Here is a 13,630-nt window from a genome sequence, read left to right as displayed (position 1 = left end):
ACTTTGTGTCAGTTTGAGTTTGAAAACATTATGTCAAAAACCTCTTCTGAGTCAAATGTATGAAGTGTAACTGTGTCTGTGATGTGTTTTAGAAAAACTAGATGGTGACATTTCATCTCATGTAGTTACAGTGCATCAGTCGTCTGGTGGAGTTTTGCTTAAGGAAGAGCCGATTTTACAGTATAAATAACTTCGGTGATTGACATGAACCTGAAAACAAAGCTAGCCACACTAGCAGCTCTGTGAGGATACACTTTGGTTGGTAATGTTTCGCATGTTAACCATCCTAGTTTGTAATGTTAGCATGCTGCTACTTAGCTAATAAGCACTACACAAAATAAAGCTGGGAAGGGCAATGTCAAATTTTGATCTGATGATAGCACTACACCAACAGCTCTTTCTGAGGGGGGCTTCAATATCTGAAACAAAAAAAAACAAAAAAAAACAACCAAAAAGTCAACTTCATGGTGGGGCTAGAGGAAAAGTCAGGGGATCACCAAAGTCAGAAGGCTTCATCTTCTGGGGACCGTGAATGTCTGTACAGCCAGACTGACAGATGGCAATCCCATCAGCCCCTGGGTTTTGTGTGTGGTGCTAATTTGCTAATGTAAGCATGCTAACATGCTAATTTACCGAAATGGTGATTCACTATTGGTGAACATGATAAACATACCTGCTAAACATCAGCATGCTTCAGTTGTCATCGTGAGCATGTTAGCATGTTGACATTAGCATTTAGCTCAAAGCACTGCTGTTGTTTCTTTTTTTTGTTAACAGTTTTTTATTCATTTTCCATGTCGACATATAGCAAAAATGAAAATCATTATAATAAAAGACAAAATAAAATTAAAACATATAGACAATTCAAGTGTATTCACAGTTGGCAAGCAATATACTATTGACTGCTGTTGTTTCTAAATACAGACTCACAGAGCTGCCAGCATGGCTCTGCACTGATTAAGATACTTTTAATGGAACAAAATGTTGGCCAAAGGGTTTAACCTGATAGTGGTGTTTGAAGAAAGGTCATCTAAATCAAAAGTAGTCATACTCTGGTGACCATGAATATCCATCCCTAATATCATTTCTCAAAAATATCAGTACTAAAATTCCACTCTCCTATCTTATGTGACAACACTAAGGATATAACTAAGGTAAGGATGGTGTTTGTCCGTGGGCTCTAGTGAATGGTAACCTGTGTCATTTCCTTCCTCCCTGTATTACTGGCACAGGGATTGTTAAACGCTCCGGGGTGACCATTTTTAAGCGTGAGTAGTGACGGTTGACCCCTGTGCCTTCCCCCCTCTTCCTCCCTCTCCCCCGCCTCTATTTTCCACCAACCCTCCACTTTACCAGTCCTACCCATGCATGGCTTCAGCACCCCTCTCATCAGCGGTGCTGTGCCACAGTGCACTCGTGTGAGACCATGTGTGAGACCTGGCTCAAAGAATAACGTTAAACTCTTTTTAATACTTCTTTAAATATGTTTTATGTGGAATTAAAAGGACAAATAATTGTCCCTAATATTGTATCAAAATTCTATTGTAAGTGATTAAATTATTTTAATGCAATATTTGAACCGGGTCTGTATAAATGGTGCCATTACAGCTACTTGACGCAGAATCATTTTTGAGTGATTGTTTCAAAAGTTTGCCACTCGACAAATGTACCCTTCATTATGAAAAACAACAGTAAGAAAATGTTTTAGCGAATGATTTAGGTGGTTGAGCAATCTTTTTTTTTTACCAGCCTGGCTTTTCAGATAAAGCCCAATGGAGAATACTGGAACAGAGAGTTAGTGGACCTGAAATCTCGCTTATTACATTTGCTTTCTACTCAACTTTCCCTCCTTTTGTTCATCACTGCATCTACCTCCCTTTGCCCATTCTCTCCTTCATTCCTGACTTTCATCCAGCTTTTTTCTATTCTCCTCTCATCTAATCCTCCCTGTACTTCAGATTTCACCCTGCCAGCACAGCCCTGCTCTTTATCTCTCCCCACTTTCTCATTCCTTCTTTCTCTAATTTCCTTTTCCTGCTAGACTCAAATATGCCAAGTATTTCTTCTTTTGAGTCCAACCTAAAGGGACAGCAAATGAAATATTACAGTGATAACAGCCTAACTAAACTGGAAAAATGGTTCACTGTCAAAAGAATCCATTATTCTATCTGACTATTGTCGTGGCTGTATGGTTCAGTTTATACAACCCAATTCATAAAGGCTGAAACACTGTGTTAAATATAAATAAAACAGAATGTGATAATTTTCCAATGCTCTTTGACATACAATCAATTGAAAAGAGTACAAAGACAATATATTTAAAGGAACAGTTCACCCATAAAGGAGAATTCAGACATTATCAACTCATGCCGAAAGTCGGGAAATCCATGTCCCCAGAAACCCTGAGAAAATGTGTTCAAATAATTAGAAAAAAATGTTATTTACACCCTTTCTTAAGCCGAAATCTTCACTGTAGCTGCTAAGCTAAAAACGCAGCACACCCCATATGAAGTGGGTTTACAGGCTAGGCCATGCACTTTAGTTTTGTTTTAGTTTTTTTACTTTTTTGGAATCAGTGCTATTGTATTGGTTCATGACAAGTATAGCTCAGATGCAGCCAAACACAGTGCACAGCACAGTGTGCAAACCAGGATATGTTCGTAGCGGTTACAGCTGTTTCTGTGGAGATTGTTGAGGCAGACTGAGACATCAGGCTAGAATCCTGCAGATTAATGTGACAGTCTGTTATGTAATCAACAAGTATAATAATGTGTTGCATACTGAGGAAGGGTGTAATGACAAAGACAGTTAACTAATGAGAGATGGTTAACCCAACCCCACTGAGTGATGATAAGTAACAAAACTGATTCTAGTAACATCACTGTATTAATAAATAGATGGGTTAAGCCAAGTGTTAGACTACCATGTTTCTTTCAATAGAAGTGTCCACTGAAAACATTTAAATCTCAGTCTAGGACTTGGCAAAATCCAGTCATGTGAGGAGGGTCTTCATTAGTCTCTTAAACAAGATTACCTGTTGATTACCTGCTGTAAATTCACGTTTCCTGCTTCCTGCTGTTTCATACACCCTAAAAACAGCTTGGAATTGTAGCGCACTTCACCCGTTCGTAGTGTAAATATATCTCAGCTAAAATACACGTAGCAATTATGCCAATATAATATCTCCTCCTTTTCTAACTCTTGATCTATTTCCTGTTTTTGCTTTTTCTCTCCACTTAGGTGCTCGATGTGAGGAATGTGCCCCGGGTTATTACGGCAACCCCTCTCAGCCCGGAGGCCGCTGCCAGCCGTGCCAGTGCAACAACAACATAGACATGTCAGACATGGGCTCTTGTGACCGGCAAACCGGAGAGTGCAGGAAATGCCTTTACAACACTGAGGGCCCCAACTGTGGTATCTGCAAGAGTGGATATTTTGGAGACGCTTCCCGACGCAACTGCAGAAGTGAGGGGCACTTTCATTAAAAAAAGTTTACAAAAACATGTTTATTATGTTAATATTAATTATAATTATAATTATGCCTGTTTCTTTTTTGTTTTCTTTGCCCGTCAGAGTGCACATGCAACTTCCTGGGTACTGACCGCAGCCAGTGTATGGAGCGTGAGGACTGTGTGTGCCAGCGTACCACAGGGCAGTGCCAGTGTCTACCCAATGTCATCGGCCTGACATGTGACCACTGCGCCCCCAACCACTGGAACCTGGCCGGCGGGAGGGGCTGCGAAACCTGCGGCTGTGATCCCAACAACTCAGTCACCTCCTCGTGTAATGAGGTAGGAAACACTTCGACCTGAACACTTTCAGATACGCACATCTCATGATTCAATTTAAGCGTCAATATGTTCGCCTTCGTTCACATTGATAGAAACAAAAGAAAATGTGTCATGCCTCTGTTTCTCCGATCTCTATCCTGCAGTTCACTGGGCAGTGTCAGTGTCGTGACGGCTTCGGGGGGAAGACCTGCACAGACTGTCAGGAGAACTACTGGGGAGACCCTCAGACACAGTGCAGAGGTTAGACACATGAAGACATAATGTACTGTATGCTCTTTGTAAACAGTGTATATGTTATGAAAATGATGCAGAGACCAAAGGATTTATTGCAAAAATGAAGCAATCTTGGGCTTCATAGCTGGTGCTAAAGCATTGCACAAAAAATAACACTTTATAATTACCATCATGAATTTTTAGTTAAGTAAACCTAAGTTAATAGTTATTGCACTGTTAACAAACAATGAAATGCTTTTTAAATAATTTATTAATCAATTGTAAAGGTTCATAAACATCAGTTGCAACTTTACAATCAAAAGCAGCTTAAAAAATGTTTTATAAAGCATTCCATTGTTTGTTAACAGTGAAATACATATTAACTAAAGTTTAATTGACATAAAATATACCATTTGTTAATGATGGTTATTATAATGTGTCACCAAATTACAACACACAACTAACCTGTGTGAGGACTTACAGCCGCCTCATTATCAAACACACTCAATTTTGCAGTTAACATAGACAAATGGGATTTTCTCTGTATAAGTTAGCTCTAGTTGTTCCACATTCACTGCACACTCTCCTTGTCTCCCCTCCAGCTTGTGACTGTGACTGGCGAGGCATTGAGACCTCCCAGTGCAACAGGGTGACGGGCCACTGTGTCTGCCAGCAGGGGGTGTCGGGTGTCCGCTGTGACCAGTGTGCCAGAGGCTTCTCTGGCCAGTTCCCCAACTGTCAGCCCTGTCACCAGTGTTTCGGGGACTGGGATCGCATTGTGCAGGTGCAGTTTGATGCTAAAGAGGGGGTTCTATATTTAATCTATAGATTAGGAGTCAAGCTGAATCTTTCTCTTAAAAACTTTGTTTTGTCACCAGGACCTGGCAGTGCGCACCAAGACTCTGGCAGAACGTGCCCATGAGATTCAGACCACTGGGCTTACAGGGGCCTATGAGAAGGCCTTCAGAGACCTGGAGGAGAAACTGGCACAAGCTCAGGGTATTGTCAACGCACGCAACGCCACGGCTGCAGCCGTTGCTACCCTGATGGAGCTTATTGAAGATCTTAGGTACGACTGTTACATTAAGAGTTTCCCATGTGAACATATCCATCTTAAGTCATTTTTTCAGTCCCATTATAGATAAGTATGCAAATTATGTTTCTTTATTTAGGAAAAATGTTTTGCTATGGAGTTTCAGCAGATTTATTCAGTTTGCCCATTGAAGTTCAATTGATATGTTATCAGGATTACAATTAACACCCCAACATCCGCTTATCTTGCCCTGCAGAGCGCAGATTGGTGAGACGACGGACACCCTAAACCGCCTGGAAGGAGACCTAACCATCGTCCAGGATGGCAACTCTGAGGCAAGCAAAGAGCTGAGCGCTCTGGAGAGAGAGGCTAAAGAGCTAAACCTCACTTCAGAGCAGCTGCACCACCAACTAGATGTCCTCAAAAACTCCAACTTCCTCGGTGAGAAAAAGGCGGATAGATCCTGATTATTCAACTATTCACACATTTTCACTTTCTCTTATTAATTCTCAAATTTACTTCAGCATCAGTTCGATTAATCTGAAATGCGCTAAGTGGAAATTCCCTTTCCTCCTCTTTTTCTAGGTGCATACGACAGCATCCGTACCTCCTACAACAAGTCTCGTGATGCGGAGCGGCGTGCCAATGAATCAACAACCACCAGGCCCAGCACAGTCAGCCAATCCGCAGACACTCGCCGCCGTACCGAGCGCCTTATCAACGCCAAGAAGGACGACTTCAACCGTAAAAACTCTGCTAACAAGCGTGCGCTCGGAGAACTCAACACCAGAGCACAGGGCCTGGACATGAAGAAGATCAATGAGAAGGTATGATCACATACTTCTTTTTTTGAAGGGCTGTTAGCACTGATTTTGATAGCATTCATGTATACAGCCATGCATAAGCAGGGAGAAGTAACTACGAGATAACTGAAGAATTCACAACAATAAAAATTGCTCATTAAAGGTGAAATATGTAAGAATTTTAGTTGAAAACATTCAAAATTTCAGAGTGTGCAGAAACAACAGTTTTCACGTTATAACATCTATGTATTGTATTTTAGAAATATCTACTGATGTTAGCATGCTAACAAACCTGTTCTAGCTATGTTAACCCCAACACTCCCCTGGTGCCCGAGCTCCCAGTCTGGACTGCTACGGTAGCTGCATGGCTAACTGAGCCAACTAGCTAACAACAGCTAGAGTAAGCAGCAGTGAGTGGTTACTCTGGTTGTTTGGTTAGAGTGTGAATTCAACAGTTTGCCAGTTCTAACATATTGCACCTTTGACCACACCAAATAACAGGAATTCCACACAGTTAGAAGCTGCGATGGTAGTTACTGCAGCTCAACTTAGCCAGTCATGTTACAGACAAAAGTCACAGTCTGGTCTTTACTCAATGTTGAACAAATACCATTTGTAGTTATTGTGTTTTGGTTTTGTAGGACAGTCGAGGAGTGAAGACTCTCTACACATACACCTGATCATTTCCATAAAAATACAAGTACATGTTTGTCTGTCCCGACAGGTGTGCGGCGCCCCAGGTGATGCTCCTTGTGAGGAAAGTCCTTGTGGGGGTGCAGGTTGTCGTGATGATGAGGGGAACCGTCACTGTGGAGGCCTGAACTGTAACAGTGCTGTATCATTAGCTGACAACGCCCTGGAGAGAGCCAAACACGCAGAGAAGGAGCTGAACAAAGCTATGGGAGAGGTGGAGGGACTCTTTACAAAGGTACAGAGGCATAACAGGACTATAGTTACTGTACCCTACATTTGTACTTTAGCTGTTTCAAATGTATCACATCTGTTCAGATGGAAAAATTAGTGATATTTTGGTTTATGTGTCAAATTATTTAAATATTTCCTCACAACAATATTAAATATGGGAAGAAGGTCTATGTAAAGGAGGCAGAAAAGCTTTTTGTCCATTTCTTTTTCAACCAGTAGCCAGAAATGTTCCCTTCCTAATCCAGATGAAGGAGAATCCCTTGCAGTTCTTTTTTGAGCGTTATTTAATTTCTTGCCAGTTAAAATGTCAGTCAGTCTGTGTGATTTAAGTAAGCAGTGCAGCTGCATTGTGGGACATATGTGCTCCTAGAAAAAACAGACTTGATTTAAAGAGGGCACACTAAAATACCTAAACCAGAAGACTTTATACAATACAAATAAAACTTTAAACAATTCTTACAAAACACTGTTAAGTAACTTAAGTTGAAGACAGCAGCTATCGTGATTTCTTCATAAGCATCTCTGCCTTCTGCTCAGGTGGCAGAGGCCAAGAGCAAGGCAGAGGAGGCCAAGGGTAAAGCCCAGGCTGCGCTAGACAAAGCCACCGCCACCAAGAACAAAGTGGAGCGCTCCAACAATGACCTGAGAGACCTCATCAAACAGATCAGAGAATTCCTCACTCGTGAGTCTGACAGTCTGCTTGGTTTATACATTATGATACTGTATATTTCATGTGCATGCAAGTTTACCAAGAACATGTAGGACAGTCATAGTCGTCAGTAATAGTCAGTAGAATAGTTGCCTCTTAACTAGCTTTACTATGTCAACCCCACCTCTTCTCATGTCTGCCTCACCCAGAGGAGGGTGCAGACCCGGACAGCATCGAGGCAGTGGCAAACCATGTGTTGGCGCTCTCCATCCCTGCCTCACCCCTCCAGATCAGACATCTTGCTGATGAAATCAAGGAACGGGTTCGCAGCCTTTCAAATGTGGATGCCATCCTGGAGAAGACGCAGGATGATGTCCGCAAGGCAGAGCAACTGCTGCTGGATGCCAAGAGGGCAAGGTAGTCAGGATAGAGAGAATTATTTGTACTTAAAAAGAGCATTCTATATTTATTCATCCTTTCTTAAAGGTAACTGTTCTAAACACTGTGTTGTTTTTCAGGCATCGTGCTGAGGGGGTAAAGACCACAGCAGAGACGGTGAAACAAGCGCTGGTGGATGCTAAGACGGCCCAGACGTCAGCAGAGAAGGCCATAGCGAGAGCCAAAGCTGACATCGGGGACACTGAGGCCCGACTGGCACAGGTAACAAACCATGCAAAGAAAAGAAGACATTAAGCTGTAGTAATTTACCCCATTGTACAAATATCAGTATCTGGGCAGGTTATTGTTGAATAACAATTCTCAGACTTTTGGCTCCGCTTTGAAGTTGGATCATTGTTGCAAGACATTTTATTTATCAGCCCAAAAGTGAATGCTCAGTGTTATATGTGGTTATAAACATGTTATCCCTTCACTTCATTAAATGGCAAAATTCACTTTGAAAGGTGCCACTTGCAATGACAAACCCACAGAAGTTTATAACTTGTTTTAACTTTTTGTTTTGGTTCAGTCTCAAAGCTCTTATCAGCATTGTTTTCAGCCACAGAAGGATGCTGTTTTTTGCAAAGAAAGCTGTGATAAACCCACTGTACACTACTGTACCTGCCCAGCAGTCAAACACAGTTAGCAACTAGCTGGTGAGAATAGTGCAACATTTAGCAGCTAAAGAACCATTGTAACACAACTTAGAGGGTGAATATTAAACTGACTTTCAAATTTGTAAAATACGACTCCAAATGAAGATGCTCCATATCTGTTGGATGTGTAAATACGTTAGCCATTTCACCTTTAAAAATGGTGATATTTCAGTGTTCAGTGCATCTCCATTGCATCCAAGTGGCAAAAAAATGTGTAAATGCAGCTTTAAATCACAGGCCTGCCATACTTTAAAGATGAATGAAAATCATAGATGACTCAATGCTTGCTAAGGGTTTTTGACACGGGCCAAATGGCTCAAATAACTATTATACAGCATTATACTGTAACAATGAAAGCCATGTTTGTCGTCATGTCATGTCATCATCAGTGTGCATTTAAAACACACACACATACGGTTTATTACATGAACATCCAGGACTCCATTTGGAGAAATCACACCCTGGCACCTAATGAAAACATAATCCAACAAAAGCAAAGCATGCACTTATGATATATCAGGATTAGAATTCACTGTACTTCCTCATGCTCTCCTCAGATTGAGTCAGAGACATCCAACAGTGAGAAGGACCTGAATGATGCCATGGACCGCCTGGGCACACTGGGACGGGAGATCAATGCCCTGAAGACCAAACGTGCCAACAACAGCATGGCAGCAGCCCGAGCCGAAGAGACAGCCACCATGGCACGAGACAAGGCAAACGAAGCCAAGCAGGTGTGTGTCTGTGTGTGTAACACACTTTGTCTCTTTAAAAGCGTTCACAGCTGTTATAGAAAAACATCTCTCCTGTGTTGATGCTCAGATTCTAGACGGCCAGCTGACAGATAAATACCATGAAGTGCAGCAGCGGGTTGACACGAAGGCCAAAGCTGTGAAGGATGCCAAGAAAAGAGCGGAGAGCCTCAGAGATGAAGCAAAAGAACTACTGACAGATGCCCAGAACAAACTCCGGAGACTAGCAGGTGCTTATTAAAAGGTTTATGTGTGTGTGCCTATGTGTTTATGAAGATGTAGACAGGGTTTGTGTGTTTTTATGTTTGGAGGAAGAAAAGTTTATATTTTGAAATATAATTGTTGCAACGAGTAGAGTGTTAAGAATCTGTTACAGTTATGTGAAATTTCAATTATATTTTGCTGTTTACAGTGGCAATTCAGAGCACTTTACAGGTGACTGACAAGCTGATAAAAATATAGTACACATGTAAACTCTTGGGCACTAATTGACACAAAACATAAAAATGATAAAAGGGGAAATAATAAAACCAATAGATAGATAAAAAACAATTTTAAAAAAACACAATAGATACAAGACAATAAACACAAGAATACAGTAAAATAACCTCCCTGTCTGACCTCACTGGTCCATACATTACAAGCATGACAGACAAATAGGTTGACCATGATGTGCTTTGTACGCAAGTAAAAAAATGAATAAAATCAATATTGAGAGCGACAAGCAACCAATGTAGAATAATAATTCTATTTTGTAGAATAAAATAACTTTAAATAGGTGTCATGTGTTCTCTCCTTTTTGTCCAAGCCAGAGAAATGGCCAGATTCAGTCACATACACCTCAAACCTTAAAGAAATTCCATGTTTTGAGAAATGAGCTCATTTGCTTTTTCACTATGGCCAGGCTCACACTGCAGGAGTTTGGAGCTAATCTAATCCTGATTCTGCCTCTCCCAACAATCTGAGGAGAAGTCTGGTCTGGGACCTCAGTCGGTACCAATGTTCAGCCCTGATAATTTAGGGGTTTACAGATCCAGTCTTAATCCTCCTGAACTGCTCGCAGGCTCATAGGGAGCACCCCGATTAATATCAAACCTGTTTGAAGTCTCATATTTAAAATCTGGATGATTATGATTGTCATTACTTCAGGACTTTCTCAATAGCCAATGAGAGAGATATCCTGGAGCAGCTGATAGTGGTGCCAAGTAAATAGGCAGCCAGTTAAAAGCAGTTTGAAACAGGCCGATGTGTTTCAGCAGTCTATTAAAAAAGAATTTGGTGATTAAAATCAGCACCCAGATAAAGTAGAATGATTAAAGAATGACTGAGAGGCACCAAATGCTGCTCATGCCTGGCTGTGTAACCATTCCTGAAATCCCTTCTTCCCACAGAGCTGGAGAAAAACTATGAGGAGAACCAGAGGAAGTTGGAGGGGAAAGCTCGTCAGCTGGATGGCTTGGAGGACCAGATGAAATCCATCCTCAATGACATCAACAAACAGATCCAGATCTACAACACATGCCAGTAACTCAGCAGTCTTTGTCATAAGAAAACAGTTCATTTCCCCCAGATACAGTAACTGTACTTACTGGAAAAGGAATAAAAAAGGAGGGCTGGGTGGTTAATTGATCACTCTGACAGTGAATTTACATTGTTCGTGGGCAAACTGTATTTTATGTAAGTATTTAAGACGGTTGCTATCATATGTAAGGGCTTGACACACTGCGCTTAGTCCAGGGCTAAAAGCATTCTTCGAACCTACTTAGCTCCAGGCTAACCTTTCACACCAGCACAAGTCGGCTAGCCCCGACTTTAGCCGAGGGCTTGCTGGCCCTGTTTTGGAGCAGGGTAAGCCCCGTGTCTGTGGGGTTATCTCCTAAAGAAAAAGAGTAAACATGGGGCTAAAGATGCCAGTTTGAAATGGGGCAAAAGTAACAAAAAGAGTTGACACTGCAAGCCTGGGGTTACGAAGGCTCTAAGAATGCATTTAGCTCTGGACTAAGTGCAGTGTGAGATATATTTACGTAAAGGTTGTCTGATATCACCTATGTTATTTTAATTTATGTACATTATTTTCTTTTCTAATTTCTAAAACAATCTGGAAATGTGTCTGTTTGAATTTTAGTTTTGAACATGGAAAAAGAAAATTGTATTTGAGAAAGTCATTAATACACAGATGTGGATGAAAAATAATAATGCATCTCAAATATCTGTAGTTTAACCATTTATTAATTGTATTATTGACTGTTGCATAATCAGCAGCTCGATATCCTTTTCTCCCTGTTTTTCTATGAAGTCTCTTTGACTATTGGAGGTATATTCTGAGCTGTGCTCATCAAGAGAGGACTTCATTCAAACTGTAGTGGACAGTGTCTTCTTTAAGGATAAAACACCACAACTTCTGGGTGCATAAAGTTTGAATGAACGTCCGTTCAAACAGAACTGTGTTTCATGGTTAAAATGATGAGGCTGTAATAGTTTTGGCTTATTATCAAACAAGCCAAAATAAAGAGATGAGGGTACAGTCACTAGACCCTTGTCCCTGTGTAGTTTTGAGGACATACCCTTTCAGTCGGATAAAGAAATAAACTGAGTTCTTGCAATCATAGATTTTAAATTTAAGGATTATTCGATAAAATTTGTGCCAACGTGGGTGTGAGAAATATAGTTTTGAATGTCTGTTTTATACATAGAAGACATAAACAAATTATATGATCATTTTTATGTGAAGATAGATGAATTGTTTGACACTGCAAGTAAATAGATAGAACCAGCCACAAACACTTCTGCCTGAAGTGGGAGGAGAGTGAAATATCTCAACAGCTGTCAGATAGAGCTGATGAAACAAGAAGACATTATGGTCCAGCTGAGCGTGACAGGCTGAGGTTTGATTTAGGTAACAAAATGGCATTAGAATTAGGCCTTTTTGCTTTCTTATAGAGAGTCGGATGAGAAGATTGATACCACACTGTTGGATAACTACAGCCAGCAGCCTGTAATTTCAGCATAAAGACAGGAATCAGGAGAAAACAACTAGCCAAAGACCCAAATGAATAAATAAATAAATAAATAAATAAATACATACGCCTCCCAGCACCTTCAAATGTCACAGATTATCTATGATTTCCTGCTTGTCACTGCAAAGTTTCCCCGTCTCTGCTTCTCCCTAAGAAACAGTCCGGCACATAGTCCTGTAAAACCACATTTCCATACTTTGTGTTTTTGGATGGATTAAACAAGACATATTGTGTTGATTTAGAGGTGCTGGTCGGCAGGCTTTTCAAGATGTGGATAGAGCCAGGCTTGCTGTTTCCCCTCGGTTCCAGTATTTATACTAAGCCAAACTAACTGTCTCCTAAAATGAGCAGATGTTGGAGGGTTGTATTGATCTTCCCCTCTAACTCTCAGCAGGAAAGCAAATAAGTGTAATTCCCACAATGTTTTGCTATGTTTGTTATGGTTTCAGTCATCACTGGGATTCAATTTTATGAATGCCAAACCTGAGATGAAGAGGTTGTGGATGTCTGTTTATCAAATAGAATATAAGGTCTGCAGTAACTGATCCCTCACTGAAGTGACATAGTATTCTACAGTATGCATAGTGTTTAATTGTGCCTTATAATATGCCAGTGTCTTGGACATTTACTCATGTACTACTTGCTTGACAATTTGTGTTTGAGGAAACAAACCAAAAAACTCTAACTTTGTACACATGCTTCTCTCAGATCACATATCAACTGGCAGCCAAATGATTTTGATAACTTACCAAAGCAAAAGTACCAAAAGGAGCATGTGTGAAGTGTTTCTGTGTACAGTTTTGTGAATAAAGGTTGGATAACTTAACATTTTTCTCTGTCGAAGTAGCTTCTTTGAGCATCTATATCACGAGTCTGTTAGAAATCAGAATACTTGTACAGATCATTTGAAAAACCTCCGTGATTCATACTGTCCCATTTACTAACCTTGCTATATTGTGGCCCGCTGCAGTCTGCAGGGGCATAAGATTATTGCTATTTGCTGTTACTATTGCTACTGTTTGTGTTCTGCAAGGGTGCATTGAGCGCTGCCATGAGTCCATGATATGCCCTTTGAGAAGGTCTGCATCTTATCAGGGCAGGGCCTTCACAGGCCCCAAGACACAGATGGAAGGGGGGGTGCAAAATAAAAGGAATAACATTAGAGTTAAAGACATAATGTTAGAATTCTGTATTAAAATGTCTAAAAACGCCTATACCTTTGTAATATATTTGTTTGGGTGCGTAATTACATTATCCAAAAGTTTTCTTGAGGCCACGGTGCATTTCACCCGGTCGCATATTGCTACTTCTGGGTGGGGGAGGACAGCTAACAAGACTAAACTTATAATGTGAA

General features: G+C 40.8%; 1 protein-coding gene across 1 annotated transcript in view; it reads left to right on the top strand.

The window, feature by feature from the left end:
* The window catches only part of lamb2 (laminin, beta 2 (laminin S)), a 54,146-nt gene extending 41,044 nt beyond the window's left edge, over positions 1-13,102 (top strand). The window contains exons 22-35 of the mRNA XM_084366333.1: positions 3,241-3,465; positions 3,574-3,791; positions 3,935-4,031; positions 4,607-4,788; positions 4,883-5,073; positions 5,294-5,478; positions 5,623-5,864; positions 6,565-6,768; positions 7,302-7,446; positions 7,623-7,830; positions 7,932-8,073; positions 9,065-9,241; positions 9,330-9,489; positions 10,651-13,102. Of these exons, the coding sequence (XP_084222459.1) occupies positions 3,241-3,465; positions 3,574-3,791; positions 3,935-4,031; positions 4,607-4,788; positions 4,883-5,073; positions 5,294-5,478; positions 5,623-5,864; positions 6,565-6,768; positions 7,302-7,446; positions 7,623-7,830; positions 7,932-8,073; positions 9,065-9,241; positions 9,330-9,489; positions 10,651-10,787 (2,513 nt within the window). The 3' untranslated portion in view covers positions 10,788-13,102. The remainder of the gene's footprint in view (positions 1-3,240; positions 3,466-3,573; positions 3,792-3,934; positions 4,032-4,606; positions 4,789-4,882; positions 5,074-5,293; positions 5,479-5,622; positions 5,865-6,564; positions 6,769-7,301; positions 7,447-7,622; positions 7,831-7,931; positions 8,074-9,064; positions 9,242-9,329; positions 9,490-10,650) is intronic.
* The last annotated feature ends 528 nt before the right edge of the window (positions 13,103-13,630 follow it).

This window comes from Pagrus pagrus (genome assembly GCF_965226575.1).
Source record: "Pagrus pagrus genome assembly, chromosome: 11".
In the NCBI taxonomy this organism is placed as follows: Eukaryota; Metazoa; Chordata; class Actinopteri; order Spariformes; family Sparidae; genus Pagrus; species Pagrus pagrus.
This window is presented reverse-complemented; position numbering and strand designations above follow the sequence as displayed.